This window comes from Bos mutus, chromosome 18 (genome assembly GCF_027580195.1).
Source record: "Bos mutus isolate GX-2022 chromosome 18, NWIPB_WYAK_1.1, whole genome shotgun sequence".
NCBI lineage: Eukaryota > Metazoa > Chordata > Mammalia > Artiodactyla > Bovidae > Bos > Bos mutus.
Window position 1 is genome coordinate 2,645,519 of NC_091634.1, and position 14,254 is coordinate 2,659,772.

A 14,254-nucleotide genomic window follows, 5' to 3' on the forward strand; every position below is an offset into this window, starting at 1 on the left:
CCTTGGACTGCAAGGAGATCCAACCAGATGATCCTAAAGGAAATCAGTCCTGAATATTCATTGGAATGACTAATGCTGAAGCTGAAACTCCAATACTTTGGCCACCTGATGCAAAGAACTGACCCATCTGAAAAGACCCTGATGCTAGGAAAGATTGAAGGCAGGAGGAGAAGGGGACGACAGAGAATGAGATGATTAGATGGCATTACTGACTCAATGGACATGAGTTTGAGTAAACTCTGGGAGTTGGTGATGGACAAGGAGGCCTGGCTTGCTGCAGTCCCTGGGGTTGCAAAGAGTTGGACATAACTGAGCAACTGAACTGAACTGTTTTTGAAAATTCTGATTGGTTAAATATTTAGCTTGCATTATTTTAGGGTTTGTGCTTATGAGTAGAGAATATCATAAATTTTCACATTCCCAGTTTTTGCAATTCTTCATTGTTAGTATCTTTGTATAGTAATTATGTTTTACTTTATTATAAAAACAGACCCATTTTAGAAAAGTTTTAGAATACTGAATGATGTAGCTGTTCATAATAAATACAGACTTGTCTCATTTTTCTTTTGTAAAAAATATACTTACCCGCATCTGAAATTTGGAGAATACATCGTTAAGTGTTTTGCTCTTAGGTACAATATGGGTGACAAAATTTGTTTACGTATGCTTTTTAATTTTTAGGTATTAAGAATTTGTTTTCGTAATTTCTTAATAGTATTACATTCCCTTCAGGGATTAAATTTCAGCCCTATTCACCTGAGATGTCAAACTCTGAAAGGTGAGTTGAACATGTGGTCCAGAGAACTCGGGGCAGCCCATTCTGTGACTCTGACTGATCAGTTTCAGGAATGAGTGGCTGTGACCCTGCCATGGCAGCATGTGTAGGTTCACAGAAGGACAAGTAGTAGAAAGGATCTGAGGACCTGGTAGGTGGGGCCCTCATGTCTGATTCCTTGTTGTAGAATATCTGCCCAGAATCCATCCTGTGACAGTGTGGGGTGGGAGTGGCTGCACTAATCCGGGATTTAGGGCAGAGCTGTTCAAATTTAAGTATAGATCAGAAAGGTCATTTTATAAACCCAGAGTCTGGGGTCTCCAGTCTCACAGGTTCTGGTTTGGGTCTGCAGTGTGACTGAAGAGCTTGCATCTTTTACAAGCCTCTCAGAGAATCCTGAGGCAGGAAGCCCAGAGAAAACACTTAGAAAAACATCTAGAGTGTTCCTGGCTCACAACAGATCTTGTTGGCTCCCCCTGGTACATTTAGGTGTTGATTCAAATTACATTTGCCCAGAAGAGCCTTCGTTGGAAACACTTTCTAAAATAGCTTCCCCATGACAGCGTATGTACTAGCCTTAATATTTCTCCAAAACATTTATCAGAACTGATATTCTGATGTGTATTTTACTCAGTCACCTTCACTAGACTCTATGCTCCACGAAGGCCGTGGCTTTGCCTGTTTTGTTCTGATGAGTCTCCAGTGACTAAAACAGTGTCTGGCCAAATGTAGATGCTTAACAAATATTTTTAAAGGAATGAATTACTCACCATGCAGTTGGATATTGAATACTGCCACAATACTGTATGGCAAATGTCCTTTTCTTTTTCCCCTAAAAGCAAGACTCATCATTTATAAACTGAGTTAAATATCCTTATTATATCAAAGAAAATAACTGGATAGAGACAAGAGAATAGATCTATTGCTTGGAAAACTAAGAATTTATTGCAAGCAGACCTGCCCAAAAAGAATTGATAAAGGAGACTGACAAAAAGAAAATAACAGAAGGAAACATGTGACATCAGGAATGAAGAAAAAGGAATGGAAAGGGTAAATAGGTCATCAAATATAATAGGCTAGTCTCCTTTCGAGTTTTTTAAAGTTACATTGGGTGGTTGAAAGCAGACATGACAACTTTACCTGATATGGTTCTCAATGTAGGTAGAAGTGTTGAGATATCACTGTTACGGAACTGTAAATTAAGGCCATCATTATCTACTACCACGTACGTGACAGGATGGCTGGAATCAAGTATGACAGTGCCAACTGCTAGAAAAGACATGGAACATCCAGGGTGTTCATACACTACTGGTGAGAATGTTAATTAGTACAGCCACTAAAGAAAAATTTGGCAGTTTCTTATAAAGTTAAACACAAATGTAACATATGACAGCTGGGTATTTACTCCAAAGGAACAAATACTTACTTTGCCATAAAGTTGGGTCCATAAATGTTCATAGGGTTTTATTCAAAACAATGAAACACTGGAAAACAACCCAGACATCTGTCAATAGTTAATAGATAGTTATTGTACATCCATACAAAAGAATACTATTAACAAGTAAAACTATTTATACACCAAAAAAATTGGATGGATCTTAACAGCAATTTGCTGAGTGAAACGAAACCTATCTCAAAGGCTACACACAGTATGATTCCATTTTAACAGCATTGTTGAAATAACCAAGTTGGAGTGATGGAATTTGACCAGTGGTCACCATGGTCAGGGTTGGGGGAAGAGTGTGACCACAGAGGGGTAACATGAGGATGTTTCTTTGTGTGGGCACAATTCTGCATCCCAATTGTGGTGGGGTTTACAGAAATCTTATGTATAAGATAAAATTTCTTAAAACTATATACTAAAAACAAAAAACTTCATAAAATTAGTGCATGCAAAAACCTACTAAAATCCAAATAAGATCCAGTTTACTTAACAGCACTGCACCAATGTCATTTTTTGGGGTTTGATGATGTATTATGGTTATGTAAGATAACACCACTGAAGAAACTGAGTAAGGGTATGTGGGAACTTGCTATATTTTGTAATTACTTGGGAGTCTAAAACTATTTCAAAACGAATTTTAGAAAAATCATTTTTAAAGTCTTTGTAAACTACCTAATCCTACTTATAAACTTAGATAAATACATCGTTATGTTGGATTACATTTATGAATATATTCCTTTTTACGTTGAAGTACATTGTAGACAGCTGAATTTAGAACCTAAGAAATGCAAGAGTGAAACATATAATAATACAAAGTGGGCACAGAACACTCCTGTATTGTATATAACAATACAAATTAGTGTCGAGACTAGCCCACTTTAAAATTATGGAATCATTGATATGGTTCAAGGTATTCTGCCCCAAAATGGACATCAGGTGTATAATAAATTTAGACATGTGATAGAAAGTTCAAGTATATGTCATTTTCATGAGGTTTCTTTCCTTCAAAATTCTGATATTTTGCTAAAGTTACTCCATATTTAGTGGGTCCATAACCATTTTATTTCTGTGTGAATTCATGAAAAGCAATGAGGCAGAATGTATCACTGAAATCCTGCCATATTCATTGCCATCTGAAAATTTTTCTCCAGCATGCATATCAGGCAACTTACTGAGGTTTTATTTCCAGGCAAAGGCTTTCCCACGATCATCATATTGTTACTATGTATGAGCTCATTGGTGATCTATTATGATCACTGATGAGATAGGGTTTTTTATTTCCATAGAAGGCTTTCCTAGCCTCTCCATTCATAGGATTTATCTTAGCATACACTTTTCATATAATTACTACCTAAAAATGCTTCCTTGAGCTTTTTCTGCATTGAATGTATCAGAGCTTTTCCTACATGTTAATTTAGACATACAATGTTAGGTAACTGATCACTGAAGGCACTAGCACATTCTCTTCATTAAATTTCACCCCTATGCAAATTTCATATTTCCTAAGGGTGAAATCTAGCAGCAGGCTAATCTACACTGACGATAGTCAAGTATGCTAGGAGCACACTTATGTTTAAACAGTTCACTGAACTATCATCTTTTTTATCCTAAAAAATTCACTTGTATATAATGAGTTCAGAGTTTCTACAAAGAATTATATACTTTGACCTATATGTTTCTCATGTGTATTAACAAGGGTTGACAAAAGATTACCCCCAATCACTGGATTCATAGTCTGTCTCTTTTATGAGTTCTTTGAGGTACAATGAGTGTTGAATTTGTGTTGAAGGCTTTCTCACATCAATTGCATACATACAGTTTGTCTCCTGTGTAAATTTTCTGGTGAGTAATGAGACCAATACCAATGCTGAATAGGATTTTCCACAGTCAGTATATATAAAGGTTAGAAATCTCTGATGTTGGACAAACCTATTTTCTTCCTGTAGGTGTAATCATAGTCATCGCTTTAATGGTTTGTTTCCATTATGAGTTCTCTGATGTACAAGGAGATTCCTTTTTGAGGAGAAGCCTTTTCCACAATCACTGCATACAAAAGGTTTCTCTCCTGTATGAGTCCGCTGATGAACCACTAGACGGCTTTTCACAAAGAAGCCTTTGCCACATTCACTGCAGGCATAAGGTTTCTCTCCAGTATGAATCTGCTGATGTAAAATGAGCTCTGTTTCCATGACAAAACCTTTTCCACATTCACTGCATATATAGGACTTCTCTCCCATATGAATTTGTTGATGTACAATGAGATAGCGTTTCATGGTGAAACCTTTTCCACACTCACTGCATGTAAAGGGTTTCTCTCCAGTATGAGTTCGCTGATGTACCACAAGATTGCTCTTAAAGGCAAACTCTTTTCCACATTCATTGCATGTATAGGGTTTCTCTCCAGTGTGAGTTCGCTGATGTATCATTAGTGCACTGTTCACAACGAAGCCTTTCCCACATTCACTGCATCGGTAAGGTTTTTCACCAGTATGTGTTCGCTGATGCACGACCAGCCGACTCTTTAATGGGAAGCCTTTCCCACACTCACTGCAGATGTAGGGTTTCTCTCCAGTGTGAGTTCGTTGATGTACGGTAAGCATGCTCTTCAAGGTGAAGCCTTTTCCACATTCACTACATACATAGGATTTCTCTACTGTATGAGTCTTCTGATGTACAATCAGATTACCCTTCCTGGAAAAGCCTTTTCCACATTCATTGCACATATACGGCTTCTCTCCTGTATGAATTCGCTGATGTTCGGTCAGACGGCTCTTCATAATGAAACCTTTCCCACATTCATTGCATATGTAGGGTTTCTCTCCTGTATGATTCCGTTGGTGGATGATGACATAGTGCTTTGTGGTAAAGCCTTTCCCACATTCACTGCAGATGTATGGTTTCTCTCCGGTGTGAGTTCGCTGGTGTATAGTGAGCATGCTCTTTGCAGTGAAGCCTTTTCCACATTCACTACATACATAGGATTTCTCTCCAGTATGATTTCGCTGATGTAAGATGAGATTACGCTTCCCTGGGAAGCCTTTTCCACAGTCACTGCATACATAAGGTTTCTCTCCTGTGTGAGTTCGCTGGTGTTCAATCAGACGGCTCTTCGTGATGAAGACTTTTCCACAATCACTGCATATAAAAGATTTCTCTCTCTCATGAATTCTCTGATGTTCATTGAGCCTGGACTTCCGGGAGAATACTTTTGCACACAGATTGCATCCATAAGGTTTCTCTCCTGTATGAACTCTCTGATGATCAGTGAGCTGAGACTTCTTAACAAAGGCTTTCCCACATTCACTGCATATATGGGCTTTCTCTATGTTGTGAGTTATTTGGTGCTTAATGACTTGGGACTTAGTGCTGATGGGTTTTGCACTTACAGGGCATTTAACTGGAGAATGACATTTTTCATGTTTACCAAACAGAAATGATTTCCCATCTCCATTACATTTAGTAGAGTTTTTAATTTCATAGCTTTGGCTCTGAATGACTAAACTTGAATTTGACTTCAAAGTTTTTATATAGAACTCAAACATATCATGATTTTGCCTGAAACAGAAATAACTTTGGCTTTGAAGAACAGGATTTCCAAATGTATTACGTTCCTGGTATTGTTCAATACCTTTCAGCATTTTTTTATTTTCCCAGTCAACCTGCAGATGATTACCAATGTTGCCAGTTTCTAGGAAAGAAGAGAATAATGAATCCTTTTTATTCCTGTTTGGAATAAAATTGGTTAAAAAATTCCTTGGTGTTTTTTTAAAAATGGTACTTTAGTGGCAACCTTATAACAACAGTATGAAACAAACACTCCCTGTATAAATGTTCCTTATTTCTTACACATTGGTAAAACCAAAGTAATACAGGGACTTCCCTGGTGGGCCAGTGGTCAAGACTCTGTACTTCCACTGTAGGGCACATGGGTTTGATCCCACATGCCAAAATTTAAAAAAAAAAAAAAAAATTTAAAGTGTGGCCAAAAATTTAAAAAAACAAACAAACAAAAAAAAACACAAAGATTTCTTCTTGAGCTGAGGCCTGGAAGGTGGAATTCCACAGCCAGAGAAGTGAAACAGATTTGTGACAGGGTTCAAAGGAGTTATAAAATCCAAGGAAGGCAAAAACAAGACAAACAAAAATCAAGATGTAAAATAAAATCAAGGATCAGATCTCAGAAGCAAAAACGGGTATATTTCCCTCTCAAGGCCTAAAAGTTCTTTTATGGGAAGAGCTATGCAGAGGCACAATTTCTGCATTTTCAGACACTCCCCAGCCTCTTCTCCCTGTCTAGCTCAGGACATCTGCAATTACCAACCATTTCTCACTCACCTGGCCAGGTATGACTGTGTATTTCATCTTCTGTCATCCATCGTTCTTCCCCTTGTTCCAACTTGAACAGCACATCTGATTTGCTGACTCGATACCCTGTTTATGGGAAATGATAGAAGACTTAGTCCCACTGAATTGGGCTGGGGCTGGTCAAGACAGGAGAATTTTACATTTGAGGGATTGGTTTTCACATCTGCCAAGCAGAGGCTTTGCACTCAGGAGAGACTCATGGGATGTTATGATATGATGATATCGCTTTGGTCTCCACCCATGGTTTCTGGCAGAGAGCTTCTGCAGCCCTCATAGGGACTTCCCTGGTGGTCCAGTGGCTAAGACTCCAAGCTCCCAATGCAGAGGGCCTGGGTTTGATCCATGGTCATGGAACTAGATCCCATATGCTGTAACTAAAGATCCCATATGCCACAACAGAGCTTGAAGATCCTTTTTGCCACAACTAAGACCTGGTGTGTGTACTAAGTCACTTCAGTTGTGTCTGACTCTTTGTGACCCTACAGACTCTAACCCGCTAGGTTCTCTGTCCATGGGATTCTTCAGCATGAATACTGGAGTGGGTTGCCATGACCTTCTCCAGGGGATCTTCCTGACCCAGGGATCAAACCATAGTCTCTTGTATCTCCTACACTGGCAGGCGGGTTCTTTACCACTAGCGCCACCTGGGAAGACCTGGCACAGCCAAATAAATATTTTTAAAATTAAAATAAAAATGAAGCCCTTGTAATTTCCTATGTGAGAGGCATGGCAGAAACCTCTTTTGTTACAGCATTTGGTCAAATTCCAGTTGCTGGCACAAGAACTTCCAACACCCTTGGTCTCCAAGAGTGATGGGTGTCTTCTGTGTGCTGATAAGATGACTGGTGACTAGGGGCCCTAGGGAGTTTAAGAGTGGAGACTGGCTGCCAGAAAAACCAAGGCATGAACAGAAGGTTAGAAATTTCAGCTCCTCCTACCCCTGCCATGAGCTTCCCTGATAGCTCAGTTGGTAAAGAATCCACCTGCAATGCAGGAGACCCCCATTCGATTCCTGGGTCAGGAAGATCCGCTGGAGAAGCGATAGGCTAACCACTCCAGTATTCTGGCCTGGAAAATTCTGTGGACTGTATAGCCCATGAGGTTGCAAAGAGTCGGACATGACTGAGAGACTTTCACTTTCTTTCACTTTTCACCCCCGCCACAGAGAAAGAAAGGACTGGAGACTGAGTTAACCACCCACAGCCAGTGACTTAAAAAAACATGCCTTCACAATGAAATCAGCATAAAACCCCTTACACAACCAGGCTGGGGGAGCTTCTGGGTTGATGACCACATCAAGGTGACACACTTGGAGCACTCGTGGAAGGACCATGATCCCTCCCCCTTAACTCTGCCCCAGCATCTCTTCCATTTGACTTTTCCTGAGTCTTATCCTTTATAATAAACTGGTAATGGTAAGTTAAGTGCTTTCCTGAGTTCTGTCAGCCATTCTAACAAACTGTCAAATGCTGAGGGGTGGAGAATGGGAATACTTGATATTTTTTTTTAATGTAATTTTTTTTTTTTTTTGGCCATGCCCCATGGCATGTGGGACCTTAGTTTCCCAACCAGGGATCAAACTTGTGCTCCCTGCATTTGAAGTGCGAAGTCTCAACCACTGGACCACTAGGGAAGTCCCAAAGGCTCAGTTTATAGTCAAGTCAAACAGAAGTGTGGGTACCCTGGACACCTAATATGTTCAACTAACATCTGAAGTGAGCCTGTAAGCCTCTGGGGTATGATGCTGAGTTTGGGTGGTTACTGTCAAAAGAGGATTGAATTGCGGGACACCCAGGCTGTACATGGAGAGTAGGAGAATTGGTTACTAGTATAGAAAAAACCCAGACATTTGGTGTCAGTCATGTTGGGCATAAAAACAGTTCATAGCACATTGTATATATCCTTTCAACAGGAGCTAGAAGAGGCAATAAGAATCTGCCATAGGGCACTGCAGTATTTCAAAGTTTAAGCAGCTGAGAAAATAAAAGCCACTGATTGGGGACCCTCTGAAGGACCCAAGGGAGCTGTCCTCACCCACGGACACCAGGTTGCTATAGTTCTCCAGCATCACATCCCGGTACAGGGTCTTCTGAGCAGGGGTCAGGAGCTGCCACTCTTCCCATGTGAAGTCCACAGCCACATCCTTGAATGACAAGATTTCCTGGAGTAATAGATTCCTGGTTTAATATGAGTGTTTCTCTTCAATTCATTCATAAAGAATATAAAGGAAGCTGTCCTGTTCATATTAAGTACGATTTTGACACAAATTTTCATGTTTTTTTTAAACACACCACCAAGCAACTGTCTGACACCAGCTGTGTGTCCTACCATTCAATTCTGACACAATCAACCTGAAGAGAGCACCATGTGGCATACGGTAAAGGCTCAGTCCCATGTCTAAAATATGACACAAAGGAACCTAGTTACAAAATAGAGACAGACTCACACAGAGAATAGACTTATGGTTGCCAAAGTGGGAGTTGGAGGAGAAATGGGTTGGGAGTTTGGGATTAGCAGATGCAAACTATTATATATATAGAATGGATAAATAAAGTTCTAATGTTCTGCACAGAGAATATACTGTGACAAGCCATAACGGAAAATCGTATGAAAAAAGAATGTATATAAATGTATAACAGAATCACTTTGGTATACAGCAGAAATTAACATAACATTGTAAATCAACTATACTTCAATTTAAAAAAGATTTTAAAGAAGATATCATGAGCAAAGCTGAAAGAAAAGTGACAAGCCAGGAAAATATTTTTTATAAACAAAGAGGACTTCCCCAGGAGTCCAGTGCTTAAGAATCCATGCTTCCACTGCAGGGAGTGCATGTTCAATCTCTGGTCAAGGAAATAAGGTCCCACATGCCACGTTGCGAGGTTAAAATAAAAGAGAAAGAATCAATATATAGTACATAGGAATGATTCATTAATCAGAAGAAAAAGATAATCTTGTTAATGTAAAAATGATAAGGACAGACATTTCTCAAGAGAAAAAATGCAGCTGATCAATTAATATACAAGACCGATTTCAACCTCATCTGTGATGAGGTAAATGCAAAATATGGCCAAAAAAAAAAAATTGATTACTGAAAATCATACAATTTGATAATATCCTAGTATTAAGTGCTGTCAAAGACTAAAGGCATGGATGACCTCATACAGCCCTTACCACGTGGCAGGCACTCCTCTAAATGCTTTACATAGTTTAACACAGTTTTTTTGAGTATGACTATAGACAAATGGCTCAGTGGGTAAAGAATCTGTCTGCAATGCAGGAGACACAGGAGACGTGGGTTCAATCCCTGGGTGGGGAAGATCCCCTGGAGGAGGAAATGGCAACCCACTCCAGTATTCTTGCCTAGAGAATTCCATGGACAGAGGAACTTGGCAGGTTAAAGCCCATGGAGTCACATAGAGTCAGACACAACTGAGTGACTAAGAACAGTACAGCACATAGACAAATGGAATTTTATACAGCTAATATTCACTGAACAATTGCAGTCATTATTCATTTGGATGTTTAAATTATATCATCTTAGGGCAATAGGATGTTCTTTAAGAGTGTAATTTTTTGCACAAAACGTCCTAACAGATGTGTACACAGATATGTGCATGAACCCACATACATTTGTAAATAGACACACATCTGCAGGTGTGCACACAGAGTCAGTGACAGATACACATGATGTTCTAACACTATAGTTTCATAGGAATCACATAAACACTACATTCTTAATCGCACTTTGCCATGGTGTTGGGGTTAGATTCAGTTTATTTCTCTCTACTGAACTGGATTTTTTTTTTTTTTTACAGGCTCTACAAATCCATTAAGGAATAAAGGAGAGAATAAAATAAGACATGAGTAACCTGCGCCTGGATCATATTCTCTGTTCTCTGAAAACAGTTGGCAATGCAGAGGTTCTGTCTCTTGTGGATATTCCTGTTAATTTCTAGTTAGATATCACAGCTGCCAGAGTGTCCCCATAAATAACAATATCTAGGTCCTGGAACCTTCTCTTTCTTTATTCATATCTTGTCTGTTGGTTAAACCTGTGGGTTGAAAAGCAAAATTACTTTTAGGATTATATTCCTACTTTCTGTGAGCTCACCTTAATACTATGGTCCCCAGTATTTCTGTCTCTCCATTTAATTTCCCAGAAAAATTCACACCTCCGGCCAGTGAAACCTAATTCCCTGAATATGTGGGAGTAGCATGAATTTGATGGGGGAAGTGGCCAAGGAGAATTAGGACATCACTACATTTCAGTGGCAGGTAATTTTCAGCACAGTTATACAGACAAAGCCATCTGGGGATTGAGAAACTGTAAAATTCTTCCTTTAAATTTTGTTGCCCTGACATCTCTTTAAAAAGTCTTCATATCCCTTGTTTAAATACATTTTCAACACAAGGACCAATGAGCAAATCAGAAAAAGAATATGAGCTATACAATCTTGAGAAAGAAGAATGGAACTGGAGGAATCAACCTGCCTGACTTCAGGCTATACTACAAAGCTACAGTCATCAAGGCAGTATGGTACTGGCACAAGACAGAAACATAGATCAATGAAACAATATAGAAAGCCCAGAGATGAATCCACGCACCTATGGACACCTTACCTTTGACAAAGGAGGCAACAATATACAATGGAGAAAAGACAATCTCTTTAACAAGTGGTGCTGGGAAACCTGGTCAACCACTTGTAAAAGAATGAAACTAGGACAATTTCTAACACCATACACAAAAATAAACTCAAAATGGATTAAAGATCTAAATGTAAGGCCAGAAACTATAAAACTCCTAGAGGAAAACATAGGCAAAACACTCTCTGACATAAATCACAGCAGGATCCTCTATGACCCACTTCCCAGAGTAATGGAAATAAAAGCAAAAATAAACAAATGGACCTAATTAAACTTAAAAGCTTTTGCACAACAAAGGAAACTATAAGCAAGGTGAAAAGACAGACTTCAGAATGGAAGAAAATAAAAGCCAATGAAGCAACTGACAAAGAATTAATCTCAAAAATATACAAGCAGCACCTGCAGCTCAATTCCAGAAAAATAAATGACCCAATCAAAAAATAGGCCAAAGAACTAAATAGACATTTCTCCAAAGAAGACATACAGATGGCTAACAAACACTTGAAAAGATGCTCAACATCACTCATTATCAGAGAAATGCAAATCAAAACCACAATGAAGTACCATCTCACACTGGTCAGAATGGCTGTCAAAAAGTCTACAAACAATAAATGCTGAAGAGGGTGTGGAGAAAAAAGAACCCTCTTACACTGTTGGTGGGAATGCAAACTAGTATAGCCACTATGGAGAACAGTGCGCAGATTCCTTAAAAAACTGAAAGCAGAACTGCCATACGACCCAGCAATCCCACTGCTGGGCATACACACTGGGGAAACTGGAATTTAAAGAGACACGTGTACCCCAATGTTCATAGCAGGACTGTTTACAATAGGCAGGACATGGAAGCAACCTAGAATGTCCATCAGCAGACGAATGGATAAGAAAGCTGTGGATACTCAGCTATTAAAAAAAAATGCATTTGAATCAGTTCTAGTGAGGTGGATGAAACTGGAGCTTATTATACAGAGCAAAGTAAGAAAGAAAAACACCAATACAGTATATTAACACATATATATGGAATTTAGAAAGATGGTAATGATGACCCTATATGCGAGACAGCAAAAGAGACACAGATGTAAAGAAGAGACTTTTGGACTCTGTGGGAGAAGGTGAGTGTGGGACGATTTGAGAGAATAGCATTGAAACATGTATATTATCATATGTGAAATAGATCACCAGTCAAGGTTCGATGCATGAGATAGGGTGCTCAGGGCTGGTGCACTGGGAGGACCCTGAGGGAAGGGATGGGGAGGGAGGTGGGAGTGAGGATCAGGATGGGGAACACATATACACCCATGGCTGATTCATGTGAATGCATGGCAAAAACCACCACAGTATTGTAAAGTAATTAGCCTCCAATTAAAATAAAAAAAAAAAAAAAAACCACAAAACTCAAAAAAAAAAAAAAAAAAAGAATATGAGCTATAAATACAAATATAAAAACAATTCAAAAATATAAATACTGGGGAAATGAATAAGGGAGCCAACTTGCAGGAAGAAGAATAAAGACAAAATTTAAAGGGACTAGAAAACTGGTGGGTCCAGGGACTTGGACCTGAAGTTTTCGGGGAATGTTAAGTTCATTAGCCAAAGTCTGAGCTAAACACACGAACCTACCAGGGTTCCGGAGCCTCCAAGCCTTCTGCGTCACGCATTTCTGCACGAAAGACAGTGACCATTACCCACCTCACCCTCCACCCGACTAACACCAAACCAGGTCAGATACACACGTATACTGACCTCCCTTAATGGTTCCTCGACTTTGAGCTCCAAATTATTCGAAAACCCGAACAAGACGCCGCATTCACTGACAATCCCCACCGCACTAGTTGTCAACCGCCAAGATGCTAAACCCTGACCTCAGGACTCTCGGTAGTTGATCTGTTCAGACTTTTCGGTGACCACCAGAGCCCATGACTGACCCCAAAGACACTCCGATCACGGACGTTCAGTACACGCTCCCCTCAAAAACAAAATCAAACCGCCACCCCCCCTTGTGCTACCTTCACGGGCAGGAAGGAGCCACAACCCACCTAAAGGCCGACAGCCCGCCCCCGTCCCCGCCTTTTACAGACACACAAACCCACCTGGTTCTCTCCTGAACCTGCAGCCACCTCTTCAGGGCCTAACTTTCTTCCCTAAGCTTCTTTTACTTCTGGTCCCCTCGCCCAGCCCCTCTACGGACACCAACCGTCAAGGGTCAACGGCGTTTTTACCGCGTTTCTATGGTGAACGATAGGGCGTTTCCGGCATTTCCTTATGAGCTCATATGTACGCGCCACCACTGCCGCCTCGGCCCCCTGGGGGCCGCCATCTTTGCGCTTCTGTCGTATAGACGGCATACGGGTCTGCTGAGAAACCACGGCCGAAATTCTATTTCCTGGCCCAAGGAAAATGGGGCCATTTTAAGAGGTTTGAGCTCATACAAAGCAATCATGACGTGAGGATAAATTCGTTTGAATGGACAGGGCCCGCTTTCTAAGGTCGGAGCCCATCAAGACCAGAAGGGTGCGGGCATACATTTTAAGCGGCTGTTAATGGCTGTGGCGTCTCAGCTCTGTGGGAAATTAAAATTACTTCCGAACATCTGGATCACTGGTTTAACCCCGAAAAGATCTAGAGACCGTAAGAAACCTTACGCGTGCTTGGGAAAAAAAAAATGGAGGCGCTCTGTAGCCATTAGGCAGGAGCACCGTGGAAGCAGCCATCTTAGAAGTTCTGTGTCCGTACTCAAAGCAAGTGCTTCGTGCGGGGCGGGGCTAGGCGTGGAATTGTCAGGTTAAGTGTTTGAGGAAAACCGAGGTTTGGGAAACTGATTAGTATAGCGATCACAATGTGAGCAGAAACAGTGGACGTTGTGAGCCACTTCTCAAGTGTGCTAATTACACGGCCGAAATACAAAACTTGCATATCCTAGGCAGCACAGGACAGTCTTCTGTCACTATACATTAGTCTGCATTCTTTTCGTAAAATTAGTACTGTAGGTTCTGGCTTCTTTCACATAGCATAATTGTTTTGAA

The 14,254-nt window shown here is 40.3% G+C and overlaps 1 protein-coding gene across 4 annotated transcripts in view; it reads right to left on the bottom strand.

Annotated features, from left to right (window-relative positions):
• Positions 1–2,218: 2,218 nt before the first annotated feature.
• LOC102281374 (zinc finger protein 432) overlaps positions 2,219–14,254 on the bottom strand; it is a 29,236-nt gene continuing 17,200 nt past the window's right edge. The window contains exons 1-6 of one of the 4 annotated variants that reach the window (XM_070387013.1): positions 13,322–13,472; positions 12,852–12,891; positions 10,460–10,642; positions 8,619–8,745; positions 6,555–6,650; positions 2,219–5,907 (exon numbers count right to left, since the gene is read on the bottom strand). In XM_070387013.1, coding sequence (XP_070243114.1) covers positions 4,178–5,907; positions 6,555–6,650; positions 8,619–8,745; positions 10,460–10,474 — 1,968 coding nt within the window. In that variant the 5' untranslated portion in view covers positions 10,475–10,642; positions 12,852–12,891; positions 13,322–13,472 and the 3' untranslated portion in view covers positions 2,219–4,177. Of the gene's footprint in view, positions 5,908–6,554; positions 6,651–8,618; positions 8,746–10,459; positions 10,643–12,851; positions 12,892–13,321; positions 13,475–14,254 lie in introns of those variants that run through there. The other 3 variants (XM_070387012.1, XM_070387014.1, XM_070387015.1) reach the window with 3 other exon arrangements.